Genomic DNA, 23,631 nt, shown 5'->3' with positions numbered 1-23,631 from the left:
TACGAATTATTTGATTAGTGCATTTCAAGGGTAAATTTGGAAATTTAAAGAAAATCGTAAAATCCATATCCTTGCCTCCCGGGTCCTAACCCGACGTTACAATACATTGGGCCGAGAAATTAGAATCCGGATCATTATAAATGGATATGTTGGGTAAACCCACGACCCGAATTTCTAACACCATAACAAAGATGTCCCTCACCGTCTTCTTCGCCGCTTAAACCTTAAACCCTAAACCAAAACGCAAAACCCTAGCAATCCAGTGCAAGCAGCACCATTTCCGATTTCCCCTCGCATTCCGTGCATTGATTCCGATCATGAAGAACAAGAAGAGAGGCGGCAGCTCAGCTCCCAAGGGACCTAAAAAGGGCAAGGCTTTCTCTCTCGACGATGACCCCTTCTTCGGCGCCGAATCCAAGAAGCGCCGGAAAGTCGAGCTCGATGAGATTGAGAGCGAATCCGACGCCGACGTTGGGTCGGACGGCGAGGGCGGCGGGGAGGAGGCGGAGGAGGAGGAGGAGGAGGCTGTAGTGGAAACGGCAGACGAGAAGAGGAATAGGCTTGCGCATGAGTTTTTGGAGAACACTCGGGAACTGCTGAGGAGGGCGAAGGAAGATGAGGATGATGATAGTGGTGAAGAAGATGTGAAGGAAGGCGAGATGGACTCGCTTGTTGGCAAGATGTTGCAGCAGCAGCAGCTCGAGGACAGCGGCCGAGCTCGCCGTGTCATTGCTTCTAGGTAATCACTGCTTTTTTACCTTCTTTTCTTTTGCTTTTCAGTTGAAATTGCTTTTATTAGAAGCTTTTTATCTGCTTTTGGTGTTTTCGGTTCCTTGTTATTCAGCACTTCTAGTTTCTGTGTCAATTTTCCTTCGGTTTGTGCCGAAATTTGGTTTGTCCGTGATTGTTATTTTGATAGTTTTCTTAGTGACTAGATTGTAGATGTTGTGTTTCAAAACTTGACCAAATTGAAGTGGCATTTGATCGGTATTCAGATTCAAAGTTGTGAGCTTTATGCATTTCGTTCTTGGTTTAATGGTACTTCGATCATATTCTATCATGTTACCATCAGCTTTCTTGCTTAAGCATTTTCTTGTTTGACACTTTAAGCTTGATGGGTATCTTGGAAGTAGTTTTTTGTTGTTGCATATAATGGAGAAAAGTATGCTCGCATATCGATTATTTAATATGTTACTTTGTGGTACCATGTTTGTAATTCTCATGTTCAATTCTCTCATTTTAGGGTTAAAAAGCCAGAACCTACTGATGAATTTCGGATATTAGTGAAGCATCGACAACCTGTTACTGCTGTGGCTCTGTCTGAGGTTGACCTCAGGGGCTTTTCAGCTTCTAAGGATGGCACCATTCTACATTGGGATGTAGACAGTGGGAAAAGTGAAAAGTATCTATGGCCTAGTGATGCAGTATTAAAGTCCCATGGGGTCAAGGATCCACAAGGTCGAGCTAAAAAGCATAGTAAACATGTATTAGCACTAGCAGTTAGTTCTGATGGTCGGTATTTGGCAAGTGGGGGATTAGATCGCCATGTTCATTTGTGGGATACTCGTACACGAGAGCATATTCTGGTAAATACGATTGATTTCTTACTTTTAGAATAATATATTAATATTTGGAAAAATGTTGAGTTTAAGCTTAGTTCAATTGGTCAGGATAGAGGAATGCAGTTGAGTCGTTGACCTCTCATACTATAAGGAAAGTTCAGTAAAAGTAAAATCTCTAGTGCTTTGTGGCTTATATGCAAATCATGTGTGAATGACCTAATTTATTTTGGCAAAAGCCGCATTATCTGTAAGCTGACTCATCTGTCGTCCATATATTGGGATGCATTGTCATGTTAAAGACACTGATGAGGTTTTATATATAATTTATGATAGACAGTCCTGTGGAAGTATTGTTTGTATGACAGTAAAATATGTGATCTTATTATGTACATACACTCTGCACTTCTCTCTCCAAATTTTGTTAGAAGCTGCATTTGTAAATCTGAAAAGGTTTTATGTTCTGTTCTTAATCATTTTTTATTTTTTATTTTTTATTTTTTTTTGTGAACAGGCTTTTCCAGGTCACAGGGGACCTGTTTCATGTTTAACTTTCAGGCAAGGGTCTTCAGAACTGTTTTCTGGTTCATATGATCGAACAGTTAAGATATGGAATGTAGAAGATAGAGCTTACATTAACACATTATTTGGTCATCAAGGTGAAGTTTTAAGTATTGATTGCCTACGGAAAGAAAGGGTATTGACTGTGGGACATGATCGAAGTATGCAGTTATTTAAGGTAAGAAGTAAATACTTTATTTTGTTTTGGGGAATGCTTGTAAATAAAACTTAATTCAAATCACGTTGGCGGATCGTTTATTACCTGAAACACAGGTCCCAGAGGAGTCTCGTTTAGTATTCCGTGCCCCTGCATCTTCTTTGGAATGTTGTTGTTTTATTAGCAATGACGAATTCTTATCCGGCTCTGATGATGGAAGTGTTGAGCTTTGGGACATGCTACGGAAGAAGCCTGTTTGCATAGCTAAGAATGCTCATCCTCTGTTGGCTGCACAGAAAAATGCTGAACCAAAGGATGGTGATAGAATCCCAAATGGTCACATAGGTAAATTTATACCAAACACATTAAGTTTTTCTGGCTTCAAGTTGTATGCTTTTAACACTTGTCATCCCAGTCAGTTGTGTTCTAATGGGATGGTATTGAATTCTGTTGTACAGAAAATGGTAACCACACTTCTGAAAGTTATGATTGTTCATCAACAAATTCTTGGGTTAGTTCAGTCGCTGTTTGTAGTGGCAGCGACCTTGCTGCAACAGGAGCTGGTAACGGCTCTGTTCGATTATGGGCTATTAAAAGTGAAAGCAAAGTGATTCAGCCGTTACACAACATCCCACTGGTATGCCAAATCAATCATTAAAAGACCTTGTTTGCTTCTTGTAAATCAAAATTTAACAAGTTTTTTCTTTCCTCAATATTCTTATTCCCTGCAGGTTGGATTTGTGAATTCGTTAGCTTTTGCAAAATCTGGACAGTTTCTAGTTGCAGGAGTCGGGAAGGTGACCTTTCTTTTCTTTTCGATTTTCCCTTCCTTCTCTTCTTGTATTTGCTTTTCTTATATTCCTTTCAATTTCATCAACTGAAAGGAATGTTCGACTAATGTTCGACCATAAGATTGAACTTCGTGGATACGAAAGTTGAAGCATTAATTGTGAAATCAAGTGTAAAGCTGCTAGAGCTTAAATTTTGCTTCCTTTACTATTTCATCGGGATATTTATAATCCAACGTCCATTTTCTTCCGTTGCGTTTCCATGTTGTTCACCTTACGGAAACAATCTCAGCTTCTAACATCGCCGATTACCCTTGTGACAGGAACCTCGTCTAGGAAGGTGGGGACTTAACCCGGCTGCTCGGAATGGAATCGCAATTTATTCCCTTAAGCTTTCATCAGAAGATGCAAATACTCCCTAAGCTCTCAATTTTGACAATCATGTATTCTTGCATCTCCCAATTTTGACTACATTGAGTTGATGAGTTATATGAAATGATGTTCTTTTGTATTCATACGACGAGGAGGCCGGCATTCCTCATTGCACGTTAGAATCAGAAATCGAATTGTAGAAGACGGTTGTGGCGATGTATAATCCACCGTCCTCTTCGAACAGGTCATAACAGCGGCGCTGATATAATCTCATTCGAAGATAAATACACATTCCCAATGCAGTTGTAAACAGAAACGTTTATCAGCATAGCTTACAGTTTGGTTAGAAATGACACAGCTTACAGTGTCAAGAACAAATCTCTGTAAGTACAATGCAAGTTCTGCTCTACCAATCTATGCCCAATTTCCTCGAATGGAAGAGTTTGTCGATGTACAGAATTAGAGGTGCCGAAGCAGCGATGTAACTCTGCATTTGAACTCTTGCTGAGTTCTCTGAAAGCAACAAAGTGGAAGGCAAAGAGCGGTGTTAATACGAGACTAGTCAAGCTATAACAAAACAAGTAAAAGTTTTTTCGAAACAAGGAAGATAAATCGAAACCACTCCAAGGTTTTTCCTCCCCCGTCTCACAATCCATTGGCAAAGTGACATACTTGGTAGGCGGTAAGTGTTTAACATGTCGACGCTAGACCTCAAAGCATCTAAAACAGTGTATAAAGATACGCAATGTGAATGATGGAAAGCTTCGTATTCAGAAGTTATCCAAATGCAACTCTTATTGCAGCCAAATCAAACGCTTTGTTGAGATAAAGAATTTAAGAAACGAATGTAGTATCTCGCAATACACTCACCATCTTCATTGAGTTTATTCAGTAGTTGTTTCTTAGTTGGAAGCGCATACATCCCTGCAGCAACAGCTTTCCTGATGACCCATCCATGGTGGGGAGCAAACACCTGTGCATAAGCCTTGGAAGCTGGATCCTTCAGAGAATTTCCCCTTTCATTCGAAAGTAACGAAATGTCAGTACAAATAATGTTTCTTCAGCATCCACATAATTTTGTATGAAATTCAACCTTGACCGACCGCTTACCCGAAGTGAATTTCACTTTGGCTCTGTTTAAATGTTTACGTTAAATCAAACATAGCAATGACCACACAGTCGCCATTTAAAGTTTAAACCTATTTAACAGAAGCAAATAAAAGAAAATACATTCTCGCCAAAAGCATAACGCACGGTGGATGCAGCAGCTACAAACAACAAATGAGATACAGCAAATGGAACACATCCATGAATGATTGAACAACTACTGCATAATGTTAGTACAATTTGAACACATAATGTTACTTCAGCATCCAAACTTATCAATAACCACAATGTTAAATGTGTATGTTAAATCAAACGTATCAATAACCACACGTTCGCCATTTAAAGTTTAAGCCAATTTAACAGAAGCAAATCAACGCAAATACATTCTCGCCTTAAGCATAACGCCCGGTGGCTGCAGCAGCTACAAACAACAAATGAGATGCAGCAAATGGAACACATCCATGAATGATTGTACAACTACTGCAGCTGCTTCGCGTTATGTTTCCAGCAAGAATATATTCGACATCGTATTCTTTCTACGCTTAAATTGGTTTAGATAGTGTTCACTTGATGCAAAAATTGAAGGAATGTCTAACAGTTGCAGTCCATATGTGCAAAAGTTCGTAAATTTATGGCGCAAAATGTAGTCTTCCAAGGATTTTTTGTTCGCAAACAGTCCCTATTAAGTTTGATATAATCCCAGCTAACTTTGTACTGAAAAGCTTATTAATTTAAGTGGATAATATTTATACGTACTTGGTGACTATAATTTGCTCGAAGAGCACTCTAACCATGTCGATCCCACGCTTCACTCTCAACAAATTCCTCGAATGACTACCGCCTTTTCTCACGCAACCCGCTTCAATATCGCGATCGAGCAAAACCTGCAATGTCGATATTGAATTCGACGCCTCCGACAGATCATGGACCTGTTACAATCCAGAAACTGATCAACTTGAAGCAAATGTTTCAGATTTTGATTTGAGCTCGTTTCTGTGATTTTCTCGGCAACCAAACAGAAAAAAAAAAAAGAAAAAAAGAAAAAAAAAAAGGAAAATGGAATCCCGTACCTTGGCGACGTAGTCCATCTCGGCGAACTTAAAGGCGATGCCCAAGCAGCCGAACAGAGGCGAAACGAGCGAGCACGCGCAAGAGAAGGGAGCGACCTCGACTTCCGCCGCTTGGGAGTTTACGGCTGCCTCCAGCTCTTTGAATGCTTCCGCTATCTTCCTCAGCGGCTTCTCGTCCGCCATTGCAGGTCTCTCTCTCTCTCTCTCTCTCTCTCTCTCTCTCTCTCTCTCTCCCTCCCCTCTCTTTCTCTCTCTACAGGTATTCTCAGTGATAGTCTTTTGCTTTTGTGCCGGGAAATGTTCGTTTGCTTTGCTGCATACCAATGCAGTGAGGACGAAGAAAGAATAAAATAATTTGGAGATGTTTGGACACGTGTAAGTCTATGCTCCTGTTCGAGATTAGAATATCCTTACGTCGGATTAGGATGAACATTTATCCGTGTTTTGTCATTTTACAATTTTACCCACTAGTGACTGTGCAATAACCCCGTAACGAATGGTGAATTTAGTTAATTAACGTAGCTGTATAGTGACAACGATATCATACTGGCAATAATTGCTTCTCATTTCGGTTGGGAATAACTGTTAAAAAGTCTCCAATTTGTTGGCCAAGAAGATATATTTAATGAGAACTGGATCTCCTCCGGATCTAAAAAGATCTGAGGCCACTAATTAATACATTGAGGTTATTGAAATTTGATAACAGTTACAATTATTAGAACTTTCAGAGAGGTCCCTTATTTGTAACCACTAAATCAAATTTCAATGGTCTGAATGCATTGATTAATGTGCTCAAATCCCTTGAATCTGAAACTAAAAGAACATATATACATAAAAATACATGTATATATATATTTATGCCATATGGTAAATTTGAATCACATACTAAAAAAAAAAATTAGTTTGAATTCACCGAATGACAATATAAATATTTATGCGGCTATACTGTCGTTAGAACAATTCCAATTATAAAGTCAGTCCAAATTCATCGAATGACAATACAACTATCTATGTATCCGTATTGTCAATTCCAATTAAATAAAATCAGTCCAAATTCATCGAATGATAGTACAAATATTTATGTGACTCTTGAACCATTCCAATTAAATAGACAAAGATTAAAAGAGAATATAAACAATGTTGGACCGAAAAAAGAAAAAAAATAATAAAGATGAGAATGTTTGTGCTTATGGTTTTTAGGAAAATTAATAAAAATGGTTTGAAAAACTTTGAGTTTTAATGATAAGGATAAAATAAAAGATAAAGTGAATAATATCATAATTGACTTTTTAGTATAAAAATGTAATTTTTCGTTAAAGTAAATAGTACCAAAATTTTTTTTTTGTTAAATTTCTTTATAAAATTTTGTCACTTTTCTTCTTTTCACTTTTTCTTCTTTTGTCACGGTCACACATGGGACATGGGACATGGGACATGGGGAATGGGATTCCACTTCCATGGCACGCTGCACAGTGTTTCAAATCCTAATTTTTTCCGCCATTTCTTTTAACATTTGCAAATTTTATATGGAACCCAGCTTTTTTCAGACATATTTTAATCCCCACATGGCTATGCCCATAGCTTTTCCAATTTCTTAGCTCACCAAACAGCACAGTCTCTCACTCACTCTCTCACTCTCTCACTCCATTACTTTTGTGCTTTTCTTTTTGGTGCCTTCCAAGCCTGCTTTGACCATCTTCTGCCTAATAATCAAACCCTAGAAATGCCTTACAGTTTCCGTTTGAGTTCTGTAACCCCGCAGATCTGACACATTGTCCAGGTAATTGTTTATTTAATTATCCTTATCTCTTTCTTTGTTTATTTTGTCTTTTTTTTTTATATTTTGTGTGTGTTTGAATTTGTCCTTTTGAGTTCAAATTTGTTGTTTTTGAGCTTTTTTTTTTTTATTTTCTCAAAAGGGTTTGGCTTAAATCGAACTGGGTTTTGCTAAATTGTCTGCATTTTGTGGTAGATCCAAGTATGGTCCTTTGTTTACAAGGACAGAGGTTTTGGTCCTGAAAAAGCTTCAATCTTTATCAAGTTCTTGACTTGTAAGTACCTCCTGCTTTTATTTTATGAATTGGGATTTCAATTTTGTTCACATGGAGTTTAGTTGAATTGAGGTGAGGAATGAAGTTGAAGTTTTTAGCTTTGTTGAGTAAAGGGTGTGAATTTTTACAAAACTGCACTTTTTCCTTTCTGTTTCCTCTGCATTTTCTTGGAAACCAAACATAAACTGACTCGGTTTTTTTCACTGTTGGTGGAATGTAGCTTTTGTTTTTGGACGCATTTGTGGTGAACCAAAATGGAGGACAATTTAGTGGTGGGGGGCGAAGAGACGGTTGAAAAGGCCCCAATTTCGGAGAAACATGCCTCTGTTCGTTCATCAGAAACTGCCAAAGGAGTTACCAAAACTGTGAAAACCGGCAATGCAGTGACATCAAGGGTCTCGGTTCCAACTGTTAGAAAGAAAGTAGACCCCAAAAGTGGCGTGGATCCTAGTTCAAGGGCTACCAAGTCTAGTGCAAATGGGTCTACCCGAAGTTTGAATTCAGTCCCGATAAGGCGAAACAGCACTGGAGGTTTGCCGCAGAAGCCATCAGTCTCCACCGCAAGACAGCAAAACAATGCCACTACGACTGCAGTAAAAAAGACTCTGGATCCTGTCAGGCGGTCCCTCCCAGAGCTTAGAAGGAGTTCATTGCCTTCAGCTGCTACCACTAAATCTTTGACTAGAATCAGTGTTTCAGAAGTTAGAAAGTCGGTTTCAGGATCGCCATTGGACCGGAGTCTGAATAAATCATCCGGGTCAAATGTGAGTGTAACTAAACAAGAGACTGTCAGGAAGCCTGCTGTCAAACCTGCATTGTCTACTTCATCTTCCTCTTCACGAAGGGCGACTTCCTCATTGGATAGTAGTGCTAGCAGTGGAGTCAGGAAGTCGGTCCCAAAGCTTTCTTCCCCATCAGCTCGAACACCTACAGTTACTAGTGGGCTGAAAACCGGTTCTTTGTCCTCTTCTCTTGATAGAAGTTCTAGTTTATCTGGGCGTAGGAAAACTGCAACTCCTCAAAGCCGGGATTCTCGGTTCATTGTCCTTCCACAAGTGGAAGTCAAAGCCAGTGATGATGTGGTAAGCATCATTCCTCTGTTCAATCTCTCAAACGCTTACTTTGTTTGATTTGCATCTGTCTTTGTCATGCTATTGGACATGACTACTGATGAAATATTATCATATCATTGGTAACAGTCCTTCCCTTCTGTATGTATTTATTTTCTACCTTACATTACTTTTTGTGCCAGAGGTTAGATCTTAGGGGTCACAGAGTTCGCAGCCTCAAGGCTAGTGGGTTGAACTTGTCACCAAATTTAGAGGTAAACTGATTTTCTTTTTATATGAATAGCTGTCTATTTAAGTGAGTTTTGCCATCTACCTAACTAGATACCTTGTCAATTATTTTGTCAGTTTCCATAAACGTTTTTCTTTGTAAATGATTGTAGTTGTTCCTTTAAATAACACTCCTTTTGGCAGTTCGTTTATCTCAGAGACAATCTCTTGTCTACATTGGAGGGAGTGGAAATACTGGCACGAGTAAAGGTTGGTTAATCTGAAAATTTTAAGCAATCTACTAAATTGCCAAGTCAACTATTTATTATTATGCACACGAGAAGCATGAAAACCATTTATGAAGATTTGAAACTAAATAGCTTAGTAATTATTGATAGTACTTCCTTATTTCCAGGTTCTTGATTTGAGTTTCAATGATTTCAAAGGGCCTGGATTTGAACCTCTTGAAACTTGCAAAGTCTTACAGGTTTGTGTTTCATATGTGCATATCTTCATCTTTAGGTAGTTTGTAGATATCCATGTAAAAGGGTTCTTATATTTTGATCTGTGCAGCAACTTTATCTTGCCGGAAACCAACTCACGTCACTTGCAAGCCTTCCTCAGCTCCCTAATTTGGAGGTCAAGATTCATGAATAGTTTTCTGTTGCTGATGTGCTATGGCAGTTTGCAATTTGTTATAACCTCCTGAATTGGTCCCTAGTGGTAAAAATTTGTATTTATCTAACTTTTGTTTCTTTTTCCTTGTATAGTTTCTCTCTGTTGCTCAAAATAAATTGAAGTCTCTTACAATGGCAAGCCAACCTAGACTACAGGTTTGTTGTTGTTTAGGAGCTTCGAACTTGTTGCCTCTTCCCCCCACTCCCAGTGTTTGAACCAAATGCTTACTTTTTCAATAATTTCAAACAGGTATTAGCTGCCAGCAAGAACAAAATTTCAACTCTGAAAGGTTTCCCCTATTTACCAGTCCTTGAGGTTAGTTTCAAAATATGTAGGCATTTGCCTTCAAGTTGTCCTGTGTTGGTCTTTATCTTTATCACTGTAGCTGAACATCTGGCACATTTAAATTCATAAATTCATGGAAACTGGCTGTTGGGATTGAATTTACATCTCACATGTCCATGTAAAGGATTTATGCATCTCTTAATAACTTAATTCATCTGACCGGGGTTGTAAACTCACATAATTGTACTTTCTTGTTTCATGCCACAGCATTTACGAGTGGAGGAAAATCCCATACTTAAAATGCCTCACCTGGAAGCAGCTTCCATTTTGCTTGTTGGTACTACATTAAAAAAGTTCAATGACAGAGGTATCTTGTAGAATGATTGTGATTTGGTTTCTACATCAGTTGCCATGTTCACCTGTTTCCTGGTCTTATATTTCTTCTTCCCTCCCCCCCCCCCCTCTCTCTCTCTCTCTGTCCATCTCACTAGTTTTTACAATAGCGTGTCCTTACAAGCTTTTTTGAAAATTTTGCCAGATCTTTCCCGAGAAGAGCTTACAATTGCAAAGCGCTATCCGGCACACACCTCTTTGTGCATTAGAGATGGTTGGGAGTTTTGCCATCCAGACCATGCTGCAGGTGTGTAGTTTGATTTCTTTCATTCTTTTAGGTTGCAAATTCAGTTCTTGTGAAATCTTTGGTGCAGAGCTTATGTTTGGTTTTGAAAGGACAAGTCACCGTTGGAACTTGGAAGTAAAGGGATTGAATGGATAACTTACTGTCTTTCATGATTCCTTTTGGATATACAAGTTGCTTTTGGTAAAAGGACTGCAAATCTGTTGGTTTATCATGCATTATGTATTATCTAATAGTAGAGTATTCAAATGCATCAACAAAGTTTGTGATGAGCTATTATTATATGCCCTTGAATGAACTTATAAAATTTATATGTATATGTCTATGGATCTATGTGTTTAGGGATACGCTTGCTGCTGTCAGAATATTTTAGGATGGTTAACCCTGTTTTACAGTTGTAGTTGATAGCCTAGTTAAACTTATGAAATTATGTTTCTTGAACAGACTCTACTTTTCGTTTTCTTGTTGAGCAATGGAAGGATCATTTGCCTCCCGGCTTCCTGGTCAAGGAGGCCTCTGTTGAGAAACCATTTGAAGAAGATACTTGTCGCTGCCAGTTCACTTTTGTACAAGAGAACACTTTGGCAGCTGATCCTCAATTAACCTTGAAATACCAATGGTTTGTAGGAGAAAGAACCCCTTCGAATTTCACCATTATTCCTGATGCCACTGGAGAGGTAACTGATTCTTTCAGTAAGTCCAATGTTTTGTACTTTTGGGCTGGAATTGATTCTTCATGCAATCTAATTTTGAGCTGATGATGAACATAGGTCTACTGGCCTAAGCATGAAGATATTGGTAGAATTTTAAAAGTGGAGTGTACTCCTGTATTAGGAGAAACAGAGTACCCTTCTATTTTTGCTATATCTTCTCCAGTTAAACGAGGTAAATGCGAATGGAATAATTTGACAATATCTTTCTGTGTTAAAATTTCTTCTGGAAGCATACCTTTGCTTATTGGGATAGTTTTTATATGGTGCAAGTAATTTTTGTCATGCTACTGATTATCTTACTTCCTCACTTGCAAAGGAAGTGGAATCCCAAAGGTTGTGAATCTTGATGTTCGTGGAAATCTAGTGGAGGGAAATATTGTTAGAGGTCATGCAAAGGTTGCGTGGTGTGGTGGCACTCCAGGGAAAGGTGTTTCTAGGTGAGATTACCTATTTAAACGATTTACATACATGTTATACGTTGACAATTCTAGATGTTTTGTGCTTGATATACATTGTTGTCCATTCCAAAATAACTTAAGATTGGGTATGGTGATAGTCTAACACGGTAATAAAGCTCTAGTTTCAAGATGTTGGTGGTCCAAACCTCTGATCCTCCACCCACCAGTGATTTTATTAGCTTTTAATAGCGCAGGAGTGGGTTGCACACATATGTTTCTCTTTTTATCTCCCATGTACTGGTTGAGGTTTCAAAACAAGGATGTTGAAGCTTTGATTTGCATAGTTGGCCTATTCCTTTGCTTAAGCTTTTGGTGTACAATGGTAGCCTAGCATATATCTACACATATTATTTACGTGTGTATGTTTCTTACAAGCTAAGGTACCAGATATATGCTTGTCTGCACATTTGTATGTAATGTACCAGATATATGTACACGTATATGCTTTATTCTCTTTCCTTTTGGTACAGAAAAATCATATAATGCACATACATGTTTCACATTTTTCAGTTGGTTGAGGAGAAAATGGAATAGCAGTCCTGTGGTTATTGCAGGAGCTGAAGATGAGGAGTACAAATTGACCATAGATGATGTTGACTCCAGTTTGGTTTTCATGTATACACCAGTGACAGAAGAAGGTGCCAAAGGAGAACCTCATTATGAATACACCGATTTTGTAAAATCAGGTATGTAAGCCTTCCAACTTTTGTGAAGATCTTGTCTATAACTTTTGTGGTATGACTATGTTAACTGTTAAGTATACGATTTTTGGGGCTTTTTTCTCTCTTTTACTCACTGCATTTCTTTTTTGGCCTAGAAGATTATGATTAGGGTATTAATTGCTCATGTTTCATGGTCGCAGCCCCTCCATCAGTCAATAATGTACACATTGTTGGAGATGTTGTTGAAGGCGGTACTATCAGAGGAGTTGGTGATTACTTTGGAGGAAGAGAGGGTCCCAGCAAGTTTGAATGGTTATGTGAGGATAAAGACACTGGGTTAGTGTGCTCATATCTTGCGATGCTCCAATGGAAAGTCTTTAGTTATTGTATTTCTTCATGTGGAAGTTCCTCATAGTTTTGTTCCCTTGATCTTTTTTGAATTTTGGCTTTTTTTGGTTGAAATTTTGCATACTTGAGCCTCCCTCCAATTATTTTCTCAAATGGCTTTTCTTGTCAGAGACCTTGTTTTGGTATCAATGGGTACACCTGAGTATACTTTGACCAAGGAAGATGTTGGCCATCGCTTGGCTTTTGTGTATATACCCATCAATTTGGAAGGTTAATACGTTGAACTTTCCTTGGGAACATTTTATAGATAGTAACAGTGTTGCTTACTAATGGATTGTCATTTAAAATTGTGTTGGTGTTTTTTTTTTTTTTTTTTTTTCCAGGTCAAGAAGGGGAATCTGCTTCGATAAGGTCCCATGTTGTGAAGCCAGGTATCTTGAATAATGTCAATACTCTTGAAGCTTGATTCGGTTTACTTTTCTAAGGGGAAAAAAAAACATTCTTTAAAGTTTAAATTGATGTCATTTTCCTTGTGGAAGTCTTGTGGTTTATTTTTTAAAATTTTGTTTATTGAGCATATCTGTTGTGATGATTATGGTTGGAATTTTAACCTGTTGTATGCTTCTGTTTGGTTTTATGATGTTGGCATGTTGTCACTGACTTCCTCTTGTTTTCCTATTTTTTTGCTCTGTCAAATTCCAGCGCCTCCAAAGGTAATAGATTTGAAGATAGTTGGTGATCTAAGGGAGAACAGTAAGGTTACTGCAACTGGTACTGTCACTGGAGGAACTGAAGGGTCTAGCAGAGTACAGTGGTTTAAAACAAGTTCGTCTACTTTGGATGGTGAGAAAGGTCTTGAATCTTTAAGCACATCTAAGATTGCAAAGGTATGCGATCTCATATTATTTGAATGTATGAATTCAGAAATCCTAATTGAAGGCTTTCATTTATGTGATGCAAATTGGATTGATCGTACCTTTGTTCAGGCTTTTCGCGTACCCTTAGGAGCTGTTGGCTATTACATTGTTGTAAAATTTACTCCTATGACTCCAGATGGTGAATCTGGTGAACCAGCATATGCTATATCAGATAGAGCAGTTGAGAGTAAGTAAATCTACTTTATACATGTTTTTGTGTATTTAAAGTATTTGAAATGCAGGCCACTATACAGTAATATCAGCCTATTACAAGTATTTTGCCACCACTGATATAGAAGGAGTGGTGGAAGGTGTATCCTTCCCTCTTATATGGTGTTTCACCATCGTGATGGAAACTGAGACAATTATTTTAATATATTCCCAAAAATTTTGGTGGACTTCTATATGCATTTTTTTAAATACTTTAAAAACTCAACCGTTGATTTCCAACGGCTAGATTTGAAGCTTCCATCTATTGAATGTCCCATTCTTGATGCATAATTGAGGTTGTGTATAGCTGACTGTTGTCCCGTTTCTTGCAGCTTTGCCTCCAAGCCTAAATTTCTTATCAATTACTGGTGATTACACCGAAGGTGGAATGTTGACGGCATCATATGGTTACATTGGTGGTCATGAAGGAAAAAGTATCTATAGTTGGTATCTTCACGAGGTATATGCACCTTTATCAAATTTTTGCAAGTCATGAATTAATGCTTGATCTATTGGAGGTCTTACACCTATCTTACATATTTTAAACTGATTTATTTACCGAAAATAAGATAATATTCAATTTTATACTGGGTTGTATTAGGTTTCTTATGCCATGATAATTAGTCTCTAGGGTCCACCCGTGATCCCTTGATTTAGTGCTGTGCAGAATACTAGCTAATGTAAAGAGGACCAATGCTTATAGTTACTTGTTTACCCCGTAATTGACAGGTTGAAACTGACTCCGGATCTCTATTACCTGAGGTCACAGGGCTTCTTCAGTATCGTATTGCAAAAGATGCAATTGGTAAATTCATTTCATTCAAATGCACCCCTGTGCGTGATGATGGGATTGTGGGTGAGCTAAGAACATGCATGGGCCAGGAACGTGTTCGCCCTGGTAATTTTGTTCTCTCGTTTCTTGATATTTATTGTGCCGATTATTTGCATGTTTGTTTTTGCAAAGTGGACAAAAAACATAGTACATTGATCTTCAGTTGGTCTCAATTGAATATCGATTGTGCCAATCAAGCATATGCTATAATTATTGTGCCAATCAAGCATATGCTATAATTTTCATTGTGGACTTATGCAAACTATGATGGATAGGTCTGCATGCTGACTTATATATTTTGTGCTCGAATCATTCTTATAAAGCATGCTGTTTCATAATCAGGGAACCCTAGATTGCTTTCTCTACAAATCGTTGGGAATGCCACTGAGGGAACTGCACTTAGTGTAGAAAAGAAATATTGGGGCGGTGAAGAGGGGAATTCAGTTTTCTACTGGTTCCGGGTAATTTCATTTTAACTTTCTGCTGGTTAATTACACAACCATTCCTAGTTTACTAGAAATTTACATTTTATAATATCAGAAAGTCATAATTCCTTGAAAAACCACTTTAATTATGACCTTGATTGCTTTGATTGCTTTTCTTTAGAAATAGAAAATTGTCAACTGGTAAAACATTTGATTAAAGAAATGTGATGCATTGGCAGACTAATTCAGATGGAACACAAACCGAAATCAGGGGTGCAACAACTGCTTCATACACACTCTCAATTGATGATATTGGCTTCTTTGTCTCAGTATCTTGTGAGCCTGTCAGAAGTGACTGGGCGCGTGGTCCTACTGTTCTATCCGAACAAATTGGACCTGTAATACCTGGTAATGATTTAATTTCTTGTAATCTTTATTCATAATGGTAGGATTCTATTGAAGATTTCTAGTTTTTTTCCCCATTTGCATTTTGGCTTGTGTACTGGGTTATCACTAAACCATTATGAATTTGTACTCGGAGTGCAGGGCCCCCAACTTGTCGGTCTTTGGAGTTTCTTGGTTCAATGATAGAAGGGCAACGTCTGAGCTTTACTGCTTCTTATAGTGGAGGGTCAGACTTACTTTTATTCTTATTATATTATTATTTTCTTTTCCTTATAGATAAACCTGGAACTTTAGTGTTGTGACTGTTCACACAATGGAAGTCCTTGTTTGTAATTCAGGGAGAAAGGAGATTGCTCGCACGAATGGTTTAGAGTTAAACGTAATGGTGTCAAGGAGAAGTTGAGTACTCAGGGTGAGTTCTAATTAGATGAGACAGATTTCACATTCATGTGAAATTACAAATTTAATGGTATTTTTTCTCTTGGCAGATTTTGTGGATTTGACTCTTGATGATGTGGGTACATGTGTTGAACTTGTTTACACTCCCATGCGCAAAGATGGGATGAGAGGAAATCCTAAGAGCATACAATCTGATGTGATTGCTCCTGGTTAGTTAATTTATTTTGAAGAGTTCTGCAAATTTTTCTTTGTAGTTTGGAAGGCCATATGCTAAAGTTGTTTAGGATTAGGGTTGATGTATCTCATTCTGTCCATTTCTTCCGTTTTCATATCCATTTAATAAATTCTAATTTGAACTTGACCAATTCAATTTATTGCTTTTTGCAACAGCGGATCCAGTAGGACTGGAGCTTGTTATTTCCGATTGCTGTGAGAATGAGAATTTATTCCCCAAAAAAACATATTTTGGTGGAGAAGAAGGTGTTGGGGAATATATTTGGTACAGAACAAAGAATAAGCTGCATGGATCTGCATTGCAGGACATATATAATGCATGTGAAGATTTGGTTATTTGTGGTAAAACATTGTAAGTTCTGATACTAAGGTGGTTTCTAATGTTTTGAAGTCTGTATTTTCATTTTTGAAAAGATGTCTGTATGGTTTGCAAATGTGGCAGAACATACACACCAGTACTTGAAGATGTGGGGGCATATTTGGCCTTACATTGGGTCCCCACTCGTTCTGATGGCAAATGTGGACATGCACTAGTTGCCATTTGCAACTTTCCAGTTGCACCTGGTACAAACTTCTTCATTTTCATGCTCATAAGTTCATTTTCTTTCTTGTCAATGTCATTCACATGAGGACATATCGTTAAGGCTACTTCATTTTTTCTGATTGGAAACTGGTATACACAGTACACTTCCAAATTTCATACATTTCATTTGGTGTTCGATTTTTGAGGAAGTTGTGTACTTGAGCAACTGTTTCAGTTCATTTTAGCCAAGACCAATTTTATAGCTAATTGATAGTTCCATGTCCTGTATCTGCTATATGATCTTACTGATCTTTGGTCTGAGTCATACAAAGGCATTCATATATCCATTTCTTTTAGATCTTGTTCGTTGACTGTTTGGTGAATTAATGTTGCAGCTCTTCCTGTGGTTTCTAATGTTCGTGTGAAGGAGTTGTCACAAAGCGTTTATTCTGGAGAAGGAGAGTATTTTGGTGGATATGAAGGATCGAGCCTTTTTAGCTGGTATAGAGAAACTAATGAAGGAACTATTGTTCTTATTAATGGAGCCAATACTAACACTTATGAAGTCACTGATGCAGACTACAACTGCCGTCTATTGTTTGGGTAAAAGTTTTGTCCGACTATTTAACTTTTCCTGCATCGAACAAACTTGCATGTAAATCTATTCCTTGTAAACTCAATAATTGCTTTCTCGTAAATTATATGTAGTCTTGTGGATGAATATGTAGAGAATCTAGAGATGTATATTCTAATAAACTTTTCCATTTGCATCTCATAGATACACACCAGTTCGTTCAGATTCGGTGGTTGGAGAACTGAAGTTGTCTGAGCCAACTGATATTATTCTTCCAGGTAGAAATTCATCATATCAACACTTCTGGCCTTTGATATATTTTATGGACTTGCATTTTCTTCGGTCTGGAAGAATGCAATAAAAACGCTGTGTTATTATCTTACATGGTAAAGCTTAAATAAAATTTTAATTTCAATTTGGATCCCTCCAGAGCTTCCAAGACTAGAGATGCTTGCTCTCACGGGAAAGGCAATCGAAGGTGGTGTTCTTACAGTTGTTCAAGTGATCCCAGAGAGTGAGACTCAACAGATTGTTTGGAGCAAGTACAAGAAAGATGTCACATATCAATGGTATGATGTTATATTTTAGTAATCTACGGCATGATTCCATTCAAATGGGAATTTAACTTTTTATTACAGCTGGGTCCTAGTTTCATGTAACATTTTGTTCTGATAAGCAGATGACTATTTGGCATGCAGCGATTTCTAATGTTGTATAACTTTGAAGTCTGGAGATGCATTCAATTTGTTGAAATTTTCTTGGATTTTTTGTCTCAAGTTTGTTAGCTTGTACTATTTCATTTTGTTCATTACATGACAGAGGGATGCTGCAGGTATTTTTCTTCAAAAGAGGGAGATGAGAAAACCTTCGAATTATTACCTGCACAGAAATCTTGCTCCTACAAGATGCGTCTAGAAGATGTTGGGCGCTGTCTAAAATGCGAATGCGTTGTGACTGATGTCTTTGGAAGATCAACTGAGCCTGTGTATGCTGAAACGGGACCCATATTACCAGGTATTCCCATTCGAACACTTAGGCCTCGGGTTTGTTGATTTTCTTGGGTTCCTAAAGCTTGTAAACTGGACATCAATAAGAAATGATTTCAAGCCAATGTACTGACGAGTTGAAATGCAAAACTGGTGGAAGTTGCCCCCGACTCCATATCTGCCCCTAATTTTTATTTAATCATATATTACTTCTGTTTATCTGTAGGAATCCCTAGAATAGATAAGCTGGAGATTGAAGGGAGGGGCTTCCACACCAACTTATACGCCGTACGTGGAATTTATAGTGGAGGGAAGGAAGGAAAAAGTAGAATCCAGTGGCTCAGATCAATGGTTGGCAGTCCTGATCTTATCTCTATACCAGGTATTGGAATTTTCTTGATAACATTATCATAGATGTATCTTTTCACTGGGCAATATTAAATGAAAATTTTCCTTGCAGGGGAGGTAGGGCGAATGTACGAGTCTAATGTTGACGACGTAGGGTACAGGCTTGTTGCCATTTACACTCCAGTAAGAGAGGATGGAGTGGAGGGGCAACCTGTTTCTGCATCAACGGAGCCGATTGCAGTTGGTAATTAAGAATCCCATCCCTCACCCTTTTTTTTCCGGTTTCCTTTTGGATCTATCTCTTATTACTTTTAAGTTATAATACATTGCGATTTTAAAACTGGCATTGATTTTCGTGCAGAACCTGATGTTCTTAAAGAAGTGAAGCAGAAGCTTGATCTTGGAACTGTGAAATTTGAGGTTATGGAAATTCTGAAACTCTTAATATTGTCTTCTGCGTGTAGTAAATCGTATAGTATTTGTTGCGAAAACCATTTCTAACCACGTTTCACTTGTTCGGTACAGACATTGTGTGACAAGGACCAATCTACGAAAAAGGTTGTCATTTGATATTGTCTGCATACAATCGTAACTAATCTGTTCCCCATTAGAAATGATATAAAGTTTTGAGTATTTTTTTCCGTTGTTCTTATCGCAGGCTCCTGCAGTGGGAAGTCTTGAGAGAAGAATCCTCGAAGTCAACAGAAAGAGAGTCAAGGTGGTAAAGCCCGGTTCTAAGACTTCCTTCCCAACCACTGAAATTCGTGGAAGTTACGCGCCTCCCTTTCATGTAAGTCCATATGCATGCTTCTAATCGAGCTTTCTTTTCCAGTTGTCCGATGTTTGCAATGTTCAACAGATCGAAGAAGGTTCAAATTTAGCGTGGTTATGTTGTCGATCTAAAGCCTAACCTGCATAATTCAGCCATATGGCTGGATTTCCCTTCGTGTTTCTTCCTGGTTTTGAGTTGCATTTCTATGTACTACAAACTTAAAAAGGTAGAGAATTTTCGCAGGTGGAGCTGTTCCGAAACGACCAACACCGTCTGAAAATCGTCGTGGACGGCGAGAATAATGTCGACTTGATGGTGCAGTCAAGGCACCTTCGGGATGTAACTGTGCTGGTGATCAGAGGGCTTGCTCAGAGATTCAACAGTACATCACTCAATACCCTCCTCAAGATAGAGGCTTAAATAATCTATGTAATTGGTAATTAAGGTGATTATTATTAATACTGTTATTAATGATATTAAAATTAAAATTAAAATTATTTATTATTTTTCTGTGTACGGTAGTGAGAAAGAAAAGGTGTGCAGTGGTCAAGAATTGTATGTAAATTACAACATTGAGGAAACTGTTGGAATTATTATATTAGTTAATGATTAAATTATTTGTTCAAGAAGCATTAACAATTGCATTTTCTAAAAGAAATTATTACTCACTGTTATTGATCGGTTTTGCAAAAATTCTACAGAAATCGTCATAAAACTTACTGTGGAACTTTAGCAGCCACGTAAGATTCTTAAAATTCATAGCTGGTGTGTTGCTGCATTGACGGAAAGTAATAATACTTATGTACCGTAGTGCGGGTTTGATTTTTCACCGATGTTCTTGTTCTTAATCTTTTTAACTCATTAACGCTATTGTTTGTTAGAAGAAAAAAAATCTTAAAATTCATGTTAAGACTTTGTAAAAATCCCATATTTTGGGAAAAACTAGTTTTCTTTTATTGATTTTGCTTCCTTTTGAGCTTAAAAATTAGATTAAAATATAGTTATGTCCTCGGTAAGATCCGTTCCAAATTGCATGAATTTTTCTTGTGCACTCAAAAATCTTGCGAAAATTCAACAGTTGCATTTCTTACTTTGTAAATTGATTGTTTTAGCAAATTTTGCTTACCTTTTTTAGACCTAGAAGTGCATATTTAGAGCGCATATAAAACTTGTATCCTGAATTAAATAGGTAAAAAAATAAAAATAGTGAATTGAATTTAAGACTTGTACAGAGATGCTGAAAGAAGAGACTCAGATTTTCAGTTAAATTCAATGATTCTGCTAGTCCCAGCCTCCATGTTAGCATCAACTGCTCCTCTTTCAAGCTCCCTAGCTGCGTCGTACGAAGCGTGCAGCACCACGAACAAATAGTACACGAGCAAAATCAACGTCCAAACGCCGAATCTTATGTACGATGCACCATCGATGGATCCCATGATGAAGATGTTGATGGCAATGCTGGCTGATGGTAACCAAGGGACTAATGGCACCCCCCAAAGTTTAGGTTTCTTTGCTTGTTTGAGAGTCAATTGTAGGCCTAATGTGGCAACAAACCAAATTGTGACTGTCACAGTGCAGGCAATCCAACCGTTGTCGCTAACTGCCCAAAAAATAGAAGAACCAACTGATGATCCTACGATCAGTACCAAGAACACAACGAGTTTGTTTCTGTCAGGAGTTGAGGTTTCACCAGAAGCGTAGTATCGCCTTACAATAAGTGCTAGGGCAACAAGTGTAAAGATAAACAGGGTTGATATTGAGAGAAGGTTTGTCAGGACATCAAGGCTTGTGAAGAATGCAACAAGGGAGTTTAGAACCGTCATAAAAACCGTGGCATTCACAGGCGTACCAGTTTTCGGATGGATGGACGCCAGGAATGGAGGTGCCATGTGGGTGCGTCCAATGTGAGTGAAATAACGAGCTTGGGCAAGAAGGTTGGCAAGCAGGACGGTTGTCATGCCTTTAAGTGCTCCGAGTGCAACAATGTACTTGGCCCAATTCATACCCGCGGCTTGGAATGCAACGGTGAATGATGCATCAGGATCAATTTGGCTGTATGGCTGCATCAGGCACAATGTGGCTGCAAGAAGGCAATAAGTTGTTATGATAGTCAACATTGAGCCAATCAGCCCAATTGGGATATCTCTGCCAGGGTTTTTCGTCTCCTCCCCCAACGTTGCTACACCGTCAAATCCCACGTATGCAAAGAAGAGAACAGCTGAAGCTTTCAAGATTCCGTGGATACCAAATGGTGCAAAGTTTGTAGTGAAATTAGTAGGGTTAACCTTAGTCATGCCGGCGACAAAGATGAAAATCAAGACCACCAGATGGGTGATAGACATAACCGAATTGAATCTAGACGAAGCCTTCATGCTCAAGGCAGCACCAAAACAAACCAAAATGGAGATAAAAACCGCGATTGGGTCTAAATGGTTGAAGTTATCGGCAAGGGATGATGCAGTGATGCGAAAATCGTTGGGGCTGTGGTTGCACAACGTAGCAAAGTACGAGGTCCATGACCTTGCCACACTAGCTCCTGAAATTATATACTCAAAGAGGAGGTTTCCGGCAGCAATATAAGCCACAAAATCACCAAGCTCCACCCTAAGATAAGAAAATGAGCCTCCCGCCACAGGGAGTTCCACTGCAAACTCAGTGTAGCACAAAACTGATAGCATTGCTGAAACGCCGGATATGAAGTAAGAGATTACTATAGCAGGGCCAGCATGATTTCTTGCTTCCTGACCTGTGAGAACAAAAATCCCTGACCCCATGACCGCTCCAATGCCGAACCAAATGAGATCCCACCAGTTTAGGGTTTTCTTCATCTGATTCTGACTACGTGCACGAATTTCTTCGACCTCCTGGTGGTCGAGGGACCGCGCAAGAAGCCGGTCTTTGAGTCTTGTTTTCGTGCTGGACAGTGCATGAACATAGTTTCCCCAGCTCTTGAATGACTCCTCCGGCAAGAAATCATCTTTGCTGCATATGCAACTTCTTCTCTTGATCACAATGCCTTGTGCACCACCATCACCACCACCTCTACTGACGACGGTCACCATTTGTCTTCCGGCTTCCCTAAAATCGAATGGATTTACAAGTTTCGACAAAAAAATTTGTGAGAATATAACTGGAACAATGTTGCCTTTCAACCAAGAAATGGAAAATCTTGATGCAGGGATTATTATTATTATTATTATTATTTTTTTTTTTGAAGTAAATAAAAAGTCTAAAACATTGGTACCAAATTATTCGGTGCTAGGGTTACTTCTCACCATATAAATAAAGATCTTTGGGAGAAGATCGGATCCTCAGATAACAGATCAGATTTTTTAACTGCTAAAATAGAACCAGTCAACTTAATTAACAAAATTCAATCCTCATCAAACGTTTAGCCAAAACGAAAAATAAAATATTTTATATTTGTTCACTCATCATGTATAAAAATGTTATTATTCTTAAGAAATGGCATCGGCGAAAACTCTACTATGCTTTCGACAAAAAATAAAGAAAAAGAAAATTCTACAATGCTTCGGTGTACGACATGTACCGCAGTAATGAAGGGTTGTATGGGCGGTTAAGTATCTAATAGTCAAGGATCTTGATGCATATTAAAAAAATTAATATATTCAAAATTCATAGCATAATTCAAAACCAGATTTGTGAAAATAAGCATAACTGTTAGTTTATGACATGTGACTACATCAGCAAAGAACATTACAATTTACACTAATAACTTTAAATTGGAACCAGCAAAAGTTAAAAACGTACCCTTTTGGAAGCTTGTATTTCTATACAAAGAAATATTAGGAGAAGATTCAAACACACGACTTCGAGTGCAGAACTTCAAACAGAGGAAAAACACTCTTACCTACTTAAGCTACTAGCCCTTGCAGATTTGAAGAGTGTTTTAGATGAGAGAAGGCAAACCCAGAAATTTAACATAAAAACAGAAATAAAAAAACAAAAAGTATGGGCACAGAGAGAATGGAGGCTAGCTAGGGATTGGTTGTACTACATTTACTTGTATTACCATATTTGTATTGGTCAGTGGACCGAGTTCAATTTCAATACCAACGCCGAAATGGGGAAAAGAAAGGCCATATGTAATGTATATGCATGTGGAAAACTTCTGAATATCTTCTATCACAAGAAGGAGAAATTTTTAGTGTACCGGAAACACGGCCTGATACACTAAGTGTTATAATAAAAGTGGTTGAAATTTTTTTTTTTTAGGTATTCAACCATTTATATTATGACACTTGGTGTACTAGACTGTATTG

The 23,631-nt window shown here is 38.1% G+C and overlaps 3 protein-coding genes and 1 pseudogene across 5 annotated transcripts; 2 read left to right on the top strand and 2 right to left on the bottom strand.

Annotated features, from left to right (window-relative positions):
• The first annotated feature begins 165 nt into the window (after positions 1-165).
• On the top strand, positions 166-3,580 carry LOC137725807 (U3 snoRNP-associated protein-like EMB2271). Its single transcript, XM_068464601.2, has 7 exons — positions 166-739; positions 1,244-1,586; positions 2,074-2,298; positions 2,394-2,622; positions 2,736-2,914; positions 3,009-3,074; positions 3,389-3,580. The coding sequence occupies exons 1-7, from the start codon at positions 318-320 to the stop codon at positions 3,485-3,487; spliced, it is 1,563 nt and encodes a 520-aa protein (XP_068320702.2). The 5' UTR covers positions 166-317; the 3' UTR covers positions 3,488-3,580.
• Positions 3,581-3,631: 51 nt separating this feature from the next.
• On the bottom strand, positions 3,632-5,931 carry LOC137725808 (accelerated cell death 11). The gene is made up of 4 exons (XM_068464602.2): positions 5,615-5,931; positions 5,301-5,473; positions 4,308-4,453; positions 3,632-3,950 (listed from the first exon to the last, which is right to left on the bottom strand). The coding sequence occupies exons 1-4, from the start codon at positions 5,795-5,797 to the stop codon at positions 3,844-3,846; spliced, it is 609 nt and encodes a 202-aa protein (XP_068320703.2). The 5' UTR covers positions 5,798-5,931; the 3' UTR covers positions 3,632-3,843.
• A 1,322-nt stretch (positions 5,932-7,253) lies between these two features.
• Positions 7,254-19,977, top strand: LOC137724464 (187-kDa microtubule-associated protein AIR9). Of its 2 annotated transcripts, XM_068463204.2 has the most exons (39): positions 7,254-7,394; positions 7,587-7,665; positions 7,886-8,747; positions 8,918-8,989; positions 9,147-9,212; positions 9,358-9,429; positions 9,516-9,581; positions 9,713-9,775; positions 9,870-9,935; positions 10,173-10,272; positions 10,444-10,545; positions 10,987-11,219; positions 11,313-11,427; positions 11,572-11,692; positions 12,224-12,399; positions 12,576-12,711; positions 12,893-12,993; positions 13,107-13,154; positions 13,426-13,610; positions 13,710-13,827; positions 14,183-14,310; positions 14,580-14,748; positions 15,025-15,143; positions 15,347-15,515; positions 15,654-15,738; positions 15,851-15,924; positions 16,001-16,120; positions 16,302-16,497; positions 16,588-16,709; positions 17,064-17,271; positions 17,447-17,520; positions 17,673-17,811; positions 18,075-18,256; positions 18,455-18,610; positions 18,689-18,820; positions 18,938-18,996; positions 19,102-19,134; positions 19,235-19,366; positions 19,592-19,977. In XM_068463204.2, the coding sequence occupies exons 3-39, from the start codon at positions 7,920-7,922 to the stop codon at positions 19,766-19,768; spliced, it is 5,142 nt and encodes a 1,713-aa protein (XP_068319305.2). In that variant the 5' UTR covers positions 7,254-7,394; positions 7,587-7,665; positions 7,886-7,919; the 3' UTR covers positions 19,769-19,977. The 2 variants fall into 2 exon arrangements, with proteins under 2 accessions (XP_068319305.2, XP_068319307.2); XM_068463206.2 differs by lacking the exon at positions 7,587-7,665 and having other exon boundaries at positions 7,256-7,394.
• A 432-nt stretch (positions 19,978-20,409) lies between these two features.
• Positions 20,410-23,340, bottom strand: LOC137722314 (cationic amino acid transporter 1 pseudogene; annotated as a pseudogene). Its single transcript, XR_015961999.1, has 2 exons — positions 23,120-23,340; positions 20,410-22,426 (listed from the first exon to the last, which is right to left on the bottom strand). The product of XR_015961999.1 is annotated as a cationic amino acid transporter 1 pseudogene (transcript).
• Between the last annotated feature and the right edge of the window lie 291 nt (positions 23,341-23,631).

Source organism: Pyrus communis, chromosome 5 (assembly GCF_041283825.1).
Source record: "Pyrus communis isolate YQ-2024b chromosome 5, ASM4128382v1, whole genome shotgun sequence".
In the NCBI taxonomy this organism is placed as follows: Eukaryota; Viridiplantae; Streptophyta; class Magnoliopsida; order Rosales; family Rosaceae; genus Pyrus; species Pyrus communis.
Note: the sequence above shows the minus strand (reverse complement) of the source record. Positions and strands in the feature narration are given on the sequence as shown.

Excerpts from the sequence above, each read along its gene's own strand:
- LOC137725808 (XM_068464602.2), bottom strand. The coding sequence starts at position 5,797 with ATGGCGGACGAGAAGCCGCTGAGGAAGATAGCGGAAGCATTCAAAGAG. Across the intron at positions 5,474-5,614 it reads AGATGGACTACGTCGCCAAG|GTCCATGATCTGTCGGAGGC; the intron begins GTACGGGATTCC and ends GGATTGTAACAG. Across the intron at positions 3,951-4,307 it reads GAATAAACTCAATGAAGATG|AGAACTCAGCAAGAGTTCAA; the intron begins GTGAGTGTATTG and ends TGTTGCTTTCAG.
- LOC137724464 (XM_068463204.2), top strand. The coding sequence starts at position 7,920 with ATGGAGGACAATTTAGTGGTGGGGGGCGAAGAGACGGTTGAAAAGGCC. Across the intron at positions 10,546-10,986 it reads CCATCCAGACCATGCTGCAG|ACTCTACTTTTCGTTTTCTT; the intron begins GTGTGTAGTTTG and ends TTTCTTGAACAG. Across the intron at positions 16,498-16,587 it reads GTTATTTGTGGTAAAACATT|AACATACACACCAGTACTTG; the intron begins GTAAGTTCTGAT and ends CAAATGTGGCAG.
- LOC137725807 (XM_068464601.2), top strand. The coding sequence starts at position 318 with ATGAAGAACAAGAAGAGAGGCGGCAGCTCAGCTCCCAAGGGACCTAAA. Across the intron at positions 2,915-3,008 it reads CGTTACACAACATCCCACTG|GTTGGATTTGTGAATTCGTT; the intron begins GTATGCCAAATC and ends TATTCCCTGCAG. Across the intron at positions 3,075-3,388 it reads TAGTTGCAGGAGTCGGGAAG|GAACCTCGTCTAGGAAGGTG; the intron begins GTGACCTTTCTT and ends CCCTTGTGACAG.